The 16,713-nt window shown below is 31.6% G+C and overlaps 1 protein-coding gene and 1 long non-coding RNA gene across 2 annotated transcripts in view; one reads left to right on the top strand and one right to left on the bottom strand.

The window, feature by feature from the left end:
- Nucleotides 1–15,733, bottom strand: part of LOC132721254 (transcription initiation factor TFIID subunit 5-like) — a gene marked incomplete at its 3' end in the record, with an annotated part of 28,023 nt that extends 12,290 nt beyond the window's left edge. Inside the window, 8 exon segments of the mRNA XM_060705536.1 lie at nt 2,156–2,233; nt 3,227–3,345; nt 5,762–5,887; nt 6,492–6,538; nt 6,541–6,570; nt 7,002–7,080; nt 8,346–8,458; nt 15,565–15,733. Of these exon segments, the coding sequence (XP_060561519.1) occupies nt 2,156–2,233; nt 3,227–3,345; nt 5,762–5,887; nt 6,492–6,538; nt 6,541–6,570; nt 7,002–7,080; nt 8,346–8,458; nt 15,565–15,705 (733 nt within the window).
- A 160-nt stretch (nt 15,734–15,893) lies between these two features.
- Nucleotides 15,894–16,512, top strand: LOC132721255 (uncharacterized). Its single transcript, XR_009624436.1, has 3 exons — nt 15,894–15,993; nt 16,099–16,125; nt 16,378–16,512. It is a non-coding gene; the product is annotated as an uncharacterized LOC132721255 (long non-coding RNA).
- The last annotated feature ends 201 nt before the right edge of the window (nt 16,513–16,713 follow it).

Genomic DNA, 16,713 nt, shown 5'->3' with positions numbered 1-16,713 from the left:
CAAGTGATGATCACCAAATAGGTTTTGGACACAGAAAAGTAGTTTTTTGTTGATATCTCTTGTAGTATCAGAGTTATGCACATCTACCCAATGAGATCTATCTACCTACAAAGTTTCTTGTTGATATCTCTTATAGTTTCAGAGTTATTTCCCACACAATGTTTAAAGTGTAAAACTGAACAAAGGGCAATAATTCCAAAATTAGGCAAGGCAGAGCTACAGTTCTTTTGCAATTTAATACTACTCAGTGAGTAGTTTCTCTTCAACAAAGTTTCTTGTTGATACCTCTTTTAGTTTAAGAGTTATGTCCCAGACAAGAAAATGGGACAGACAGATAGACAGACAAAGTGGCAACTATATGCTCTCCCTTAGGGGAGCATAAAATAAGCTGGCAAAGTTAATTTTTGAATTCAGCAGGTAAAGAATTTTTATAAAGAGCACAGATTACTGCCACTGAATCATACAACAAAATCCTAGTTGTATATCATCTGTGCAGTTATCATTTCAACATGAACTTGCCAGATTTCACCATAGTTTGAAAGATACAAAATCTTTATATGTTACCTTAATAGTCCAGTACACTTTTTAACTGATATTCAAATGATAGTTTTGTCACTTGAAACATTATCTCTCCTCAGTCCCAGTCTATCAAAGGGAAACATATCTCCTTAGTCCCAGTCTGTTCAATGAAGATATATACCCCATCAATGTTACTGCTTGTAAAGGGAGACAAATCCTGCTTTAAGGCCATATCTAAGTCTGATCAAAGGGGAAAACCATCACTTCTTTACCACTACCAGTCTTGGAATGGGAGACAAATCATACCATCACTTTCAGTCTTTATCAAGGGAGACAAATCATCCAATCACTATCAGTCTTTATCAAGGAAGACAACATAATCCAATTAATACTCTCAGTCTTCATCAAGGGAGACAAATCAACCAATCACTATCAGTCTTTATCAAGGAAGACAACATAATCCAATTAATACTCTCAGTCTTTATCATAGGAGACAATATAAACCAATTTCTCCAAGTCTTCATCAAGGGAGACAAATCATCCCATCACTCTCAGTCTTCATCAAGAGAGGCAAATCATGCAATTACTCTCAATCTTTATCAAGGGAGACAAATCAACCATTCACTCCCAGTCTTTATCATGGGGGACAATATTATCCAATTACTCCAAGTCTTCATCAAGGGAGACAAATCATCCCATCACTTTCAGTTTTTATCAAGGGAGACAAATCATCCCATCACTTTCAGTCTTCATCATGGGAGACAAATCATCCCATCACTTTCAGTTTTTATCAAGGGAGACAAATCATCCCATCTCTCTCAGTTTTTATCAAGGGAGACAAATCATCCTATCACTTTCAGACTTCATCAATGGAGACAAATCATCCAACCACTCTCAGTCTTTATCAAGGGAGACAAATCATCCAATTCTCTCAGTCTTCATCAAGGGAGACAAATCATCCAATTCTCTCAGTCTTCATCAAGGGAGACAAATCATCCCACCACTCTCAGTCTTTATCAAGGGAGACAAATCATCCAATTCTCTCAGTCTTCATCAAGAAAGACAAATCAACCAATCACTCTCAGTCTTCAATCATCCAATAACTCTCAGTCTTCATCAAGGGAGACAAATCAACCAATCACTTTTAGACTTCATCAAGGGAGACTAATTATCCCATCAAGGGAGACAAATCATCCCATCACTCTCAGACTTCACAAAGGGAGACAAATCATCCCATCACTTTCAGTTTTTATCATGGGAGACAAATCATTCCATCACTTGCAGTCTTCATCATGGGAGACAAATCATCATATCACTCTCAGTCTTTTTCAAGGGAGACAAATCATCTCATCACTCCCAGTCTTCACCAAGGGAGACAAATCAACCAATCACTTTTAGACTTCATCAAGGGAGACTAATTATCCCATCAAGGGAGACAAATCATCCCATCACTCTCAGACTTCACAAAGGGAGACAAATCATTGAATCAATATACTAGCAGAATAGGCCTAGCATTAGAAAGGAATTATTGCTATTATCTCTGACAATGAGAATTAACCATTACCATGCTCATTATCTTAAATGGACCAATTTTTTAAAAGGTCGAAATCAAAAATATGCATGAATAAGAAAGTACCTTCTCTTGCAGCTTCTCCCAGCAATCCCCCACTTGTCATATCTATCTGCTGCTTTGTTCTTGGTATACCATCAAACACTGTAAGAATAACACAAAAGTTATATCAATATTCTCATAGTAAAATCAGAATTATGTCAAAAACACAATTATCACATTAAAACATGACATCAAATTATACTGGAAAATCAGAACTTTTTTTTGAGTGATTGACTTTCATAAATTTAAGATTTTTATATTTGCTGAGTATTATATTAATTCAACAGGGCAAAAAGCGGAAATTTGAAAATATTTAACAGCACTGGTAAGTTCAAAATGTTGAATTTGTAAAACTTGGCCTTGTGAATATTTCTGATTGTACAGTTAACTCTTACATACTATTTATACAACTTGTCTTCTATAATTACCATGTATTTGGCAGAAAACCTTATGTTTGTTGTTGAGTAAAAACAATTTGTAGCCCCTCCCAACTCCTCACCCTGAGATATGTGAAATAAAATTCTGCTGTTTGAAAAATGAGCTTAAATTTCACTATTAGCAACTTTCAAAGCAATACACCTATGGTTTCCTTATACCACATGAAATTTAAGTTGTGTACCCTGTTTTGTTGCGGTGAACAAGAAATATAAAAGACAGTCCAAGTAATATTTTTTTCCCCGTAACTTTTTTTTTATACAAATGTTTTTCATTTTCTTTTACAGGATAAATTTTAAGCCCACTCATTCTAGTGAGTAATAAATACATAATATGTTTTCTAAGAAAAAATCAGTATTTTCATGGTGAAGTGAAACTGCCTGCTTAAACATTCAGAATTTCATGCTATTTCACATTGCAATAAAAAATACTGATTTTTAAACACATTTATTTACGCTCGATTATAAAACAAGATATTGCAACTAATATAAATATTTGAATCTCCAACTTGAAACAAACTAGCACTGTTGCCACCAGAGTAAACATGGCTGTGTCCCTTTATAGGGCTTGAACCCATGTTCCTGGTTTTAGAAGCCACTAGGCCCAAGCACACTCCCGCACCCCCCTCCCCACCCCCAAAACAAACATGGCACCCCTTACCATCAATAAACAAGTGCTCTTGAATAATGTTGAGTAACAGGTTGAGTTGCTTTTCTTGTAGATATCTCTTCAAATGTGTGTAAGAGTCACGAGACATTTTCAGCACAAATTTACTGGACCTGTAAGTTATATAACCAGAAATTTATTTGTAGCTTTTATAATCTGTTTCAAAAGTAATTTTAGATCAATTTATTCAACATATTTCATTCATGCTACTTCATTTTAATAATTAATATAATTTCACAGTACTTTTTTTTCTCAAAAACATTTTGAGAATGGGTGAGGCAATGAGGGACCACATAATTTGGAATATTCTTGACTAACAATGGACAGTTGGAAAGTCTTTTAAAGTCACATTATTACTCAGAAATGAATAAAAGAAATTTCTGTAGTAAGGACAAACATTTTTTTTTATCGTCTAAATTAAGGATTTAGATCATATAAGATGCTTGTTACCAATCCCTCCCACTCCCCATGAGGGAAGTAGCAGTAAATGTGAAATTATTTTGTCATAAAAGTAGCAAACTGTAAACAAACAAAATAATAAATCACTATTTACCATACTAAATGCCAAAATGCAACAGAAAAAACCACAACAGAAAGAAAGATGGTTCAGGTAATTGGCAAATGAGTAACTTTTTTGGAAATTATAAAGAACACCAAAAATAAAAAGCTTTTGTGAAATAAATATTTAATATTTTCTGGAGAATAATGGACCTTTAATAAATTAGGTTTTTCATCATTCATTTGTATGGGGAAAAAGGCAAGTCTGTGTATTTGTGCAATTTGACCAGACTGCTCAATTGCTGCTTAAATCTTTCATTTTGAAAATATTCTTATTTAAGTTACTACAGTAAAATCTCTGAAAACCGGACCCTCTGAAAACCGGAATCCTCTGAAAACCGGACCATTTAAAAGTCCCGTATTTTCTCCTTATATGTTCATTGAAAAAAATCCTCTGAATACTGGAACCTCTGAATTCCGAAAACCGGACGATTTTCTGTGGTTTCTAATGATAAACATGCATAAAAAATCCTCTGAAAACCGGACAGCAATTTTATGTGTCAATGTTCTGTGTATTTTAATGTAGATTTAAACATAATCTTAACTGGTGACGTGTTCAATTACCAATTAATGATCATGTCTTTCTTATCTATGCAGGTGTGAAAACACTTGTAAGTGTGTGTAAATTTATTATTGGCAACTAAATTAAAGCTCTTTTATCATAATTGTGTCTTTCTCTGTATAGGTATGATTTTTCAAAATGTTTTAAATTTGTTGTGTGTGTTTTTTTTTAATATAAAATGTCTAAAAGAATTGGGGAACTATTGTTAAATGATTCCTGTTTTGCTTAAAATTTTGACCTTGAAGTTATCTTTGTTTGGATATTAATTAAATGCAAATATAGTAATACTAAATTACATTAATTACATATTTCTAAAACCAATTAAAAGGATATATTTAACCCATTACTTCATGAGCATTTTGTGAAAAATGGCTGTTTTCATTGAAAAGTCTCCCGTTACAAGTTCAAATTGCTATAATACTATTAATACTGCTTCAACACTAATCAAACTTGGCACAAATGTTGACTGGACCATTGCCCTTGCAACAACATGCTCAGGCTTAAATTTTCTGTTACCATAGCAACGAGGGGACATCTCAAAATTGCCAAAAATCACTATTTTGCGTTGATATTTTCCATCAAAATTGATTTCAAAGTGCTGCAATTTCTCAATGGATTGAGATAGAGTCAAATGCTTTTCAGCGTTGGTTACACGTTACCTTATGATCAATCTGGGGTCATTTACAGCCTCTCACAAGTCCAAAATTTTCTTGGCGATGAGGGGGACTCCGCCCCCCTTCAAACCCCCCCAAACAGAAGGGGGCACATCCCCCTTCTGGCAACCCCCTGATGTATCTTTTGGTTGGGGGTCCGCGCCGAAAAAGAGGTCACTTTTTTTAACAACATTTCTCAAACAAAAACAAGTGTTTGGGGCCCTAAATAAGGCATTTTTTCATCATTTGAGACAACAAAAAGGGGGGGGGGTGAAAAAGGCGTTAAAAGGCGTGTATATGAAGTAATGGGTTAAGACAATGTGTTGTTTTAATTTCTGATTTTCAGAATTATATTCATGGATTTGCATAATAAAATTACTAAAAGACATTTATTGCAAAAAGAAATTAAAATATGACTTAGGCAAAAGGGTTGAAAAATGAATACAAAATGTTTGAACAAAGTCATTGTTCAAACACATTATAATTATCATTAAATGTGTAAAACCTCTGAAAACCGGAATCCTCTGAAAACCGGACTTTTGGTCAAGTCCAGACAGGGTCCGGTTTTTAGAGTTTTTACTGTACTTAAATTTTTCATTTTTGTAAAAATTCTAGTTCAAGTTACTTCTTAAATCTTTCATTTTTAAAAATATTCAAGTATAACTTACTACTTAAATCTTTTACTTTAAAAATATTCTAGTATAACTTACTACTTAAGTTAAATTTTTATTTTCAAAATATACTAGTATAACTTACTTAAAATTCTCCATGAGTTGACTCCCTTTCATATGCTCGGCTTTTGTCACTGTGGATAACTTGTTCAAATCTTCGACATAATACTCCTCTTGATCCAATGAAAATTTCACAAAAAATTTCACAGCTGCAAAGATGTAAAATATGTGCATTATTTGAAATTATGCTTGTAGATAATTTACATGTTATTTCAACCTGGTTACCCTCTAACGATGCAGATTTCTTGTACTGCACTTGCCCTGCTTTATAATTGGGCAATACCCATTGTAAATATGTCTGTAAGTTTTGATATCCAAATGCCTGATTTAGACAGCAAGCAGAATAATGTCTAGTTAAGATTGCAAACATTGCTGGTTTTGCTATATACTAGTGTGTTTGTTTTTGTTTGTTTGGTTTTAAAGCACACCACACTTAAGAAATCATATAATTATTATGTGACGAGTTTCCAGCTTAAATACTGATGGAGGAAGACCTCAGATGCCCGTTCATGAATTATTTAGGCATTGTTCTGGCACCTGAGTAGGACTATCAACATCCCTATATGCTTACTGGATAGCTTCTTTCACTTAGAAAAATCCCAAAGTCCCCTGACAAGATTCAAACTCACAGCATTGAGAGTTAACTAACCCTTTTAAGAGTTAGTAAACAAGTAAAGGAAATTGTCACAAAATTGGTTTTTAAAATTTCACATGCTTAGGCTAAAATGTTTGGTAAAGCCTTGACCTACCATGCCTGCTCCTCATGTCCATTGTATACCAGCTCTAAATACATGTGTACAAAAGTACAGGGTACAGATAGTGGCTAGCCTCTACCTGACAAAATAAATCAAACATTCATTTAAATGATTTATCAATAAGCTTATAAGCAACGGTTGATACTTATTTGAATCACATTCAAATCTGCTTCTCTGAACTGTATGTTACAGATATAAATTAAGAAACATGGTCACAACCACTGTAAAGCCTTGCACTCACAATTTCTGGCCTTAAGGTCACTACGCCTCTTGAATTTAAAGACTTAATAACCGAACATAACGGATTATGATTTAGGTTGTTAACTTAAGTTATCATGAGAAATATTTCTTATACATGAAAGTAATGCCTGATGAATTAGCATAAAAATTACTTTAGTTAAAACGTTCCTTTATACATCTTCAGTATGTTGCAGTATTACATGTTATTAAATGACATTTAATGAGCATATTGTCACTTTAGAAAAATATTATTTTTAATGGTTTACTTACCTTATGTACATCGAGGCATGACTCTATGAAAACTTTGAAGTTTGTGTAATGATCATCATATAAACTGGGGTCATCATCACTGTAATATAAAAATATAATATAGCCTTATATACTGTAGACTGTATACACATGAACCTTACCCCCAAATAGGTGACTTTTAATAACAAAACTGCTAACAGACAGATGGCCAAACAACCAGGTGCATATCAATACGAAATTCATCACTGAAATATAAAAATTAACATACCAGGTGGCTACATTGTAGACTGTGGAAAACAAAAAAAATCACAACAATTACTACTCCGGTTTTATTCGTGTTTGACACAAATTCTGTGTAAATTACCATTACTGTATTAAATGTATTAAATGAATAAAATGATGTCCTTACAGGGATACACAGGCAAAATTTTCATTTCTTTGTTTTGAATTTTTCATTCATTTATCTGTTAATGCCCTCAAAATGAAAACACTAAGCAGTCACAGGAACAAAAAAATTCTCCTTATAATGAATAAAATGGTGGTTTCCTAACCTGACCCACGTGGGTCAGGTTAGAGTGTTAAGATTTTCACAATAGTTGTCACAAGTGATATCTGGAATCGTTAAAGAACGCCGTCAAAAAATGAATGATTTAGACTTGTTTCAATCATACACTATCCACAATATCTGAAATTGTAACTTCTAGGGTTTTGTTTCAAGCCACATTACTAGTTTTAAAACTACTCGGTGATTCTGTCGGCGTCTAAATTTTGTTTAACATTTATAGATATATTTACCCTTCAAACCAAAAATATATAGATATTTTACAGAAATTCATGCTGGGACTTTTATAAATGTCATTTTATCATGATTCGAGTACATAATATAATTTTGATATTTTTGTCATAAATTTGCCTGAATATCCCTTTAAAACTGATGTTAAAATAAATACTGGTAATATTAACATCTGCTTAAAGCTGCATGTCTCTAGACAAGCCAAAATATTAAAAGAAAATCAAACTTTAGAAAAATGTTTTTAGATTTTAAGAAAAGGAAAAAATAATCAAGACTCAAGTAATGATCTACATGTTATGTGCAATTAATTACTGATTAAATACTGATTTTGCAATATTTATCACCATATTTCTACTGTGTGACTAACACAGTAAGGACTATTTCAATATTTTTTGTCTGTTTTTGGTTTTTTACTTGTATTTTTAGTGTTGTTTGAAATTCTATGTTCAGTTCACAATATTTTACTTCTTTTCAATACATTACATTTTTAAAATTTTAATGAAATTTAGCATGAATCTAGATGCAGGCTGCTTTAAAGAACCTTTTTTTCAGAATAACTAGCAAATTAATACCTCTTATATGCAGCCAAGGCATGTGAAACCTCCGATGCTGATTGACCAGTTGTATCCGGTTTAACATCTGCATCATCTAAACCAGTCTCCTTCTTCAACAACTCTTCTGTGCCCTTAAATAAATAAAATTTATATAATAACAGTTAACTATTGTCATGTGTCAAGAATTTATTTTCAGTTTTGGCCGGGTTTTTTTGTTTTTTCTCTTTTCAACACTATTGACTTGGTAAGCATATTCAAAATGTACATCATAAATTAAATAAAATCATTTTCAAATATATATATACACATGTAAAATAAAAATTTAAGTTTGATTTGGCACCATCTTGTTTTAGAAGCCCATTGGTGCCAACATCTTTAAAATATCAGATACAAAGTATTCTTTAAAGTGTTTTTTTGTAAATTTTACAAAAGTTAAATACTAATATAACTTCTGAGGCTTTTTTTAACCATTAACTTGCAGACTTTGTGTATTATGTCTGCTCACATTTGAATTCATAGTTTCAATATCAAAAAAATAAAAATTGAGAAACAAACAGTATATTGGCTTGGTGAATTGTTTTCTACACACACTGTCACATAATATAAAAAATTAATATCTGAAGAGAGCGCTTGGTATTTAGTTTGTTTATCTGACTTCCTTATTCCATTGGCTTTTATTAACAGGTTACAGAAAGGGGCTGTTAGGGAAATATAACTCAGTATTTTTTGCAAAAGGGGAAAACTGCATATAAAAGACTTTTTCTTTTCCTGGGGGAAAGACGGCAATAACAGCCAAACTGAAGAAGAAGAAAAAAAACGATAGAATAGCCAGAAAAGGTCAAATAAAACTTGACAATTTAAGTTTTATTAAATAATGTGACTCAGTGAGTAGTATTGTATACATTGGAGAGTTTTTGAATTTGGACAAACAAAATATGTTTTTGCTTGAACATTATTTTAAACTGGTTTTCAGTTGTAGACTCAATGTCATTCACATTATACATAAAAAAACGCATGCACAATAGTTTTAGGCGTTGTTAGATATAATAGAAGCAAGTGCCTGTGTGAGCCAGATTATCACTGAAAGTTGGCCATCAATTCTTTACTGTCAAACAAATGGAATGATATGAAGAAGTCAAAGGCTCTGACTTGCCAAACTATAGACTACACATGTATATTTATAAGGAAATCAAATAAAAACAAATAATTTAAAAAATATAATTATATAGAATTTGTATGATTAATTGTATCAATTATCACTCAATATAATACAAACTAGGTGAAAAAATCCCTACAGTATACAATACTATAAAATAAAGTAGCCGAAACTCTTGGAGGTGAAAAGACCAAGGCCGAAACGTCCAGGAGGTGTAAAGACTATTATAAAAGGCCGAAAAGTCCAGACACCTTCCAGACCTAGACTATTATTCAAGGCCGAAAAGTCCAGGAGGTGTAAAGTCCAGACGCCTTCCAGACCTATCAAATTTTCAGTGTCAGTTTTAGTTGATTACCATCATTTTCAATGTAACTCAATGATAATAGGGCGGGGTATTCTGATAATGAAACAATCGCAACTTTTCGATTTAATAATACTAGGAAAGTCCGAGCGGGGTCAAAGTCCCCGCGAGGGCTGTAGCGCTCTTAGATAACATGTATGACGCATATAAATTCAAATGAAATCAAATTAAAAGTAAATGAAAATTTCAAAAAAATACCTAATGAGCTGTGAAAAAATCCTTAGTTAACTGGGCGCCGGATTATTAATATAAAAATTTACTTTAACATATCCTTTTTCCTAAATAAGCACATTAAAAAATAACGTTAAAACAACAACTGTGATTAGAGATTAACAAAAATGGCGGATGGGATTTTCTTTTTCATGCACAGAGGTCCCCCTTTACATTCAGAGATTTTTGGAATATAATATTCGGAGCCCTCCGATGATAGGTTGAACACCACCAATTTATTTGTTTTGTATACGGTACAAAATATCTGCAAGAAAGATCTGGTTTACATGAAGACTAAACATGTTATGTTAAAATCATAATTCATAAGAGCTTTCCTCGCCAAAAGGTAGCACCTAATTTCATATTAATTATTGAGTGTTTCAATTTATTGCTTTTCCAGACACTTCACCCCCCAGACACTTCACCCTAGGCCCTTTTTTGCAGACACTTGACCCCTCAGACAGTTCACCCCTTATTTTAAGAAATTTGATTGAGACACTTCACCCCCCATTTTTTTTATTTTGTGTAACAACTATTTATGTAGAAAATGTTAAATGTATTCAATAGTGATTGAGTAGGCCCTATGTTTATTGTTTTAACATATTTTATTATTATTTTATCATGTAATTGACCAAAGACAATGGATTTAAATTGTTGTTTTTGCCTTAAAATAAGGCTCATATCACAAAGTTATTAGTAAGTAAATTCTTTATTTTTTATTTTATTTTTATATATTTAATATTATATTTTATATTATTAAGTGAAAGTGATATAACAAATTGTAGAATAATTTTTCTATCGAAGTGTGTGAATTTATGTGTGAATTTTCCTTTGATATATATTAAGACAGTATTAATTATACATGTAATCTCTTTCACACTTCCTTCTTTGTGTCTTTAATTGACAGTATCTTGTTTAATGAATTGAAAGCTAAACATGAATTTATTTATTTATTTATTGAACTGGCAACACATAGCATGTGATACCGGTAAGTTTACTTAATTTGTTAGCAACATTTTTAAGTAAGGAAAATACAAATTGTTTTTTTTTTTATTTATTACAATAAGTGTATAAATAATTCATTCATTCATTCGTTAATTTATATTTTTTCATATTCATTTTATATACATTTTATTATTTTTTACCAAACAATATATTTTTTTTTCATAAAATATTGTTTATTTATTTATTTTACATACAATATTATATTATTTATTTCTTTATCCACTTATTTCATTTTCATACAATAATACCTTTTTAATCCAATTATCTAATCAATTATGAGATAACTGTTGAATAAACAACCAATCAACATGTTGAATAAACAAGGTGACATGCAATAAACACTTAATGGATGGAAGTGCTTTGTATAACAGTGGTCAATACGATGATCATGAATTAAAGGGACTCCACTGAGGTTTTTTGGCATGATTGGACTGAAATATTTTTCCAGATAAGTGTACCATTTGATGTAGGGTTAGACACTAATCTTTGTGCAAAATTTCAGATCATTCCTGCACTTTGTTTTTCCTGAATAATTATTCAAATTGTAAAAAAATGACCCAAAATGAAGAGTGTTTAAAAACTCACGATTTTCAAATCATACGATTTTCAATTATTTCAAGTATATTTCTTAGGCCATCCATAAAAAATTGTTTGTTTGTAGTGCTCCGACCGACCCATGAAAATGGCCCCGACTCTAAAAATTTTTTACACCTTCGAGGATTTTTTTTTTTTTTTTTTTTTTTTGAGATCATTATATACCCATTCTGTTAAAAAGATCTTTCTCCAATAACTTTTCAGACAAATTTTGAACTGAGAAGTAGAAGAAAAGGAATTTTATTCCAAAACCAAAATAAACGCACGCTTTCCATCGATATTTTGCCAAACTTCAACCCCGAACATGGCGATTTCACATTCGCCAGAAACCTTAAATTTTCGCAAAGGGCATAAAAATTCTCAGTTTCCAAGCCAAACATGTGAATGAATTGTTCTTTTGTTAATTATTTAACATTAAATCTTAGAAAAGTCGATCCCCTTTCGAAGATATTAGCTAAAATAATTGCCGATCGGATGAATCTCTTACACACTGTGTGAAGCTGTACTCGATTTTCCTATTCATTCCACTAAATCTAAATGCTGCATATATAGGGCCTATACGTACACGGTACAGTTTATGGAAATGATGCCCTTTTCAAGATATTTTTACAAATATAAAGTTTTTGTCTGGACATATTAATGAATTTTTTTTTACATGATTTTACATGAGTTGACATATCTAACTTGAATACAATTTGATTTTTTTTTGGGTATAAAAATGAAAAAAAAGAAAAGATTGCAACCTTGCTTCAAAGATAAAATACATACATCAATGAATGTTAAAATAGATTACCCTCCGTAACCATAGGCCACCACTGTATACATACATTTTTACACAAAATAATACCAGAAAAACTTTATTGTTGACATAAATTAATTTAAATCATTTTGCCACTCATGACTGTCAGAAAATGAGGTTACACTAAAACTTGTTGAAAAAACAAGTTAATTGATAAAATTTTCGCGGGAAAATCGCTGGAAATTAATGGGTCTTTTCCCTATACTTTTAAATAAGTTATACCTGTGTTTTCTTTATAAGAATGATAATTATTCATTAATTTTACCTTTTCCTAAATTGTAATTTAATAGCCATATTTTTTTAATCTCTCTTGATGCAATCATGCACTGTTTTATTTTTTCTTTTGTTTTTGTTCCTTTTTTCTCCTTTGTAATTGTCCGTACTATATTCCCTTTTAAACACCCAAATGGGTTTATTAATTGTTACTCTCTTTAATCCAACTTTCAAAACAAACTCCAGGCTCCAGGACCTATTGATTACACACTATACATGTATACAGCAGGTGACGTAGATTTTTCTGCATACTACACTGCCATATATGGTAAGTACACACGACTGTGTGACAGGTGTAACATACATAATGATCTATTATTATGCTGGCTAGTGAATGGAGTTAATTAACATGGTTTGTTGGTTAAGTGGCAAGGTAATCTAAATTTTCAAGTGTACCCCTAAAATTTAACAAAAAACAAACAAACAAAAAAGAAAAAAACAAACAAACAAAAACAAACAATATCAAAAAAAGAGCTAAAAAAATCTGCTGTTAGTCATTTAATTTCAAATAATTATATTCTAACCAGATTAATATTATTTGCAGGATAATTCCCTTTATTCAATAGTAATGAGAAAAATGGATTTGCTACACCCCTCCCTTCTTTGTGCATTTAGTATCTGACAAGTCTGGACCAGGGTGGTCATGCAAAAAAGGTGGGTAATCATTGATTTTTACAAACAAAACACCTATACTTGCAGTGTTAAATTGCATTTTCAAATAACACTGAAATACTGGTATTGAGACTAATTCTGTTCTATTTTCTCAAGGGCTAGATCTGTCAAGTAATCAATATTGTATATATATTTTTTCTCATACCACTTGTTTTATTAAAGGTATTGTCACCTTTTTCCAGACATTGTTAATTGTCAGTAAATAAGGAACAAGTTCAATTATTTTGTTTAAAGATGAAAAACAGATGCCCAACAAAAGTGTTACATTGTATGTCTGTTATTCATTTGAAATATTTAAACAAAGAAAATATCAACAGAAATACATTTGCCTACATATTTTTAATTTGTCAAAATACAATGCCCACAGTATATCATGGAGGGCTATATACTGTGTATTGCTATACTCAGTATGCTCCAATTTTTGTAACATTTTCCAAAAAAAAAAAAAAAAATCCCCTACCTACCTACCCACCTCTTGAACATAGGGTCGGAGCACTACAAACAAACAATTTTTTAAGGATGGCCTTAGCTAATCTTTTCATATATTTCTGTTTAAAGTGTCCCAGCTCATAATTAAAATAAGCATATGATATCAAAAGCATTATGTTGTTGGCTTATTTTCTTTAAAGAAAAAAATTGGATGAGGGGTGAAGTGTCTTACTGATTTTGGGGGGGGGGGGAAAGTCTTGAGGGGTGAAGTGTCTTCAAAATTTGAGGGGTGAAGTGTCTGGACGGTGTAGTGTCTTGCTACCGCTTTTCCAGGACATTCACTTACAATAATTTTGCTATGATCGTAGGGCTAAATTTTCACCAATTGTTGAACAGCAGTTAAATTAGCATACGGTTAAATTGCCAGCAACTGACAGGAAGAACAAGAAGCTAAACATATATTTTGCATTGATCAGTTAATCACGAAAACATACTTTACTTTACTTTTTACTTTATCCAGCGTAGGGTCGCGAGATCAGAAATCTCTTATAACCCCCTCGAGGTCTGACACCCAATGATTATTATCCGGTATAACAGTATATAATTTGTTTTTCATAACCTTATCGAGTCTGTTTTTTAGCGAATTCAGCGTTGGTGAACATACTACATAATCTGGTAATTTATTCCACTCTGGTATTACTCTTAATGAGAAAAAATGTTTTCTTAATTCCTTTTTACATGATTTTATTTTCAACTTCATGGAATTTCCTCTGATGTGATGATTATCAAGTTGTGCTTTTTCAAAAAATACATTATAATCTATATCTTCCTTCCCATTTAATAATTTCCATGCTTGTATGATATCACCTCTAAATCTTCTGTAAGCCAAAGTAGGAATTTCCAGAATTTTCAATCTTTCTACATACGATAAATTTCTAATACATTTAACCATTTTTGTTGCTCTTTTTTGAACTCTTTCGATTGCTTCAATATCTTTTTTAAATCTTGGACTCCAAATAATATTTCCATATTCAAGGTGTGGTCTTATAAGAGTTTTATAAAGTTTCCGAAATTGCTTGATATTAACATGTAAGAAGGTATTTCTGACCAATCCAGTTATTTTATTTCCTTTATTGATACAATTACTTATGTGATGTCGAAATTTCAAATCCTTATCATATAATATACCTAAATCTCTTTCTTCCTCACTAGACCTCAATTGTTTAGTTGTAAAGTCACTTTTCATAAAATATTGATGTTCCGTGTTATTGTGTCCATAATGAATAACACAGCATTTGTCTACATTAAATTGCATTAACCACTTTTCACTCCATTGTATTAAACTATCATTGTCCTTTTGTATTTGGTTAAAGTCTTCATTTACATTTGCCAGGTTAAATAATTTGGTGTCATCCGCAAAGAGACGCAATGTACTTTTAATTTGACTTTCAATGTCATTAATGAATATAAGAAACAATATTGGTCCTAAAACACTTCCCTGTGGAACACCACTTGTTACACTACAATAGTCAGATTTACTATTATTAACAACAACACACTGAGTTCTGTTTGTAAGGAATGCTTTGATCCATGATAAAAGTGCACCACCAATACCATAAGATTGCAATTTAAGTATTAGTCTAGAATGTGGAACCATATCAAATGCTTTTTTAAAGTCATAATACAAACAATGTTGCAAATGAAATAAATTTAAATATAAGAAATACTAAATACTCACTTTAAGATTATTCTTCTTCAAGAATTGTAGAACTGCAAGAAGTGTTTGTTTATCCGATACGTCCGTTTTATTTTCCGATTTAATCTCACCGCCGGCAGGAAAATTGTTACCGGAAGCAATTTGATTGAAATTCGACGCCATATTTTTTGTCTGGTCCCCAGTTTTTTCTGCGATGGTAAGAAGATATAGATTGGAAGCTGAAAACCATACCCAAATATAGCTTTAACGCCAAAGTGAGTTTTGTAAGATCTGTAATTAACCATCTTTTAGGAGATTTGAATGCTAAATCTTAACTTTAAATTTTTTTTGGCTGAAAGTACAATTTAATTTTCCAAAAATATTTCAGATATAATAATTTAGATTTCAGATTAACTCAAAACCGGAACCGGAAGATCTTATAACTTTCTCTTTTATCCCTCATCTTCTCAGGTAGGACGTGTTTTGAAAAGTCAAAAAATATCTTAGAAAATCTTGAACATATTTTGAGCATCTTTATATAGGAACACTATCTAACGTTTTTTTCTTCTTTTGCAGATACTCTGAAACAAGATGAGAGCCAAGGTAAGCATTATTTGCAATCATTTTGACATTTTAGATAGGGTTATACATGCTCGATTATTTTGAAAATTATGATTTACATTGGAAATATGAATGAATCTTGTTTAATTGTTTAAGTCTTTAATGCCATGAAACATACCATGTTTGCAACCTAAATGCGTTTGTTGCAACTTTGATATTTTAAGAATATTGTAGTATTTGAACTTTTGTCAGACTTTGAAAGACTGATAACATCTGTATTGTTTTCATTTTCAGTGGAGGAAAAAGCGTATGCGCAGGTTGAAGCGAAAAAGGAGGAAGATGAGGGCTAGGTAATATTCTATAGACACTTAATTTAATTTGCTGAACTTTCTAACAGTTTACACCACATTAATGTTCAGGTCTTGTAAATCTCCATGCTGGCATGTTTAGTTATGTAAATTTTAAGGTTTGTGTTGACTTGAAATATGCTATAACAAGTTTTTTATGCCATCGCAGCATCTGCGATGCGGTGGCATATAGCAATTCACCTGTGTGTTTGTGTGTGTTATAAAGATTATATAGTTAACTTAAAAAATCTTCTTTTGAAAAGCAACTAGTCTAATTTCAACC

This window comes from Ruditapes philippinarum, unplaced genomic scaffold (genome assembly GCF_026571515.1).
Source record: "Ruditapes philippinarum isolate M1 unplaced genomic scaffold, ASM2657151v2 ctg18016_1_1_1_1, whole genome shotgun sequence".
Lineage (NCBI taxonomy): Eukaryota > Metazoa > Mollusca > Bivalvia > Venerida > Veneridae > Ruditapes > Ruditapes philippinarum.
The sequence above is the reverse complement of the archived record's forward strand: the minus strand, read 5'-3'. Positions and strand labels throughout refer to the sequence as shown.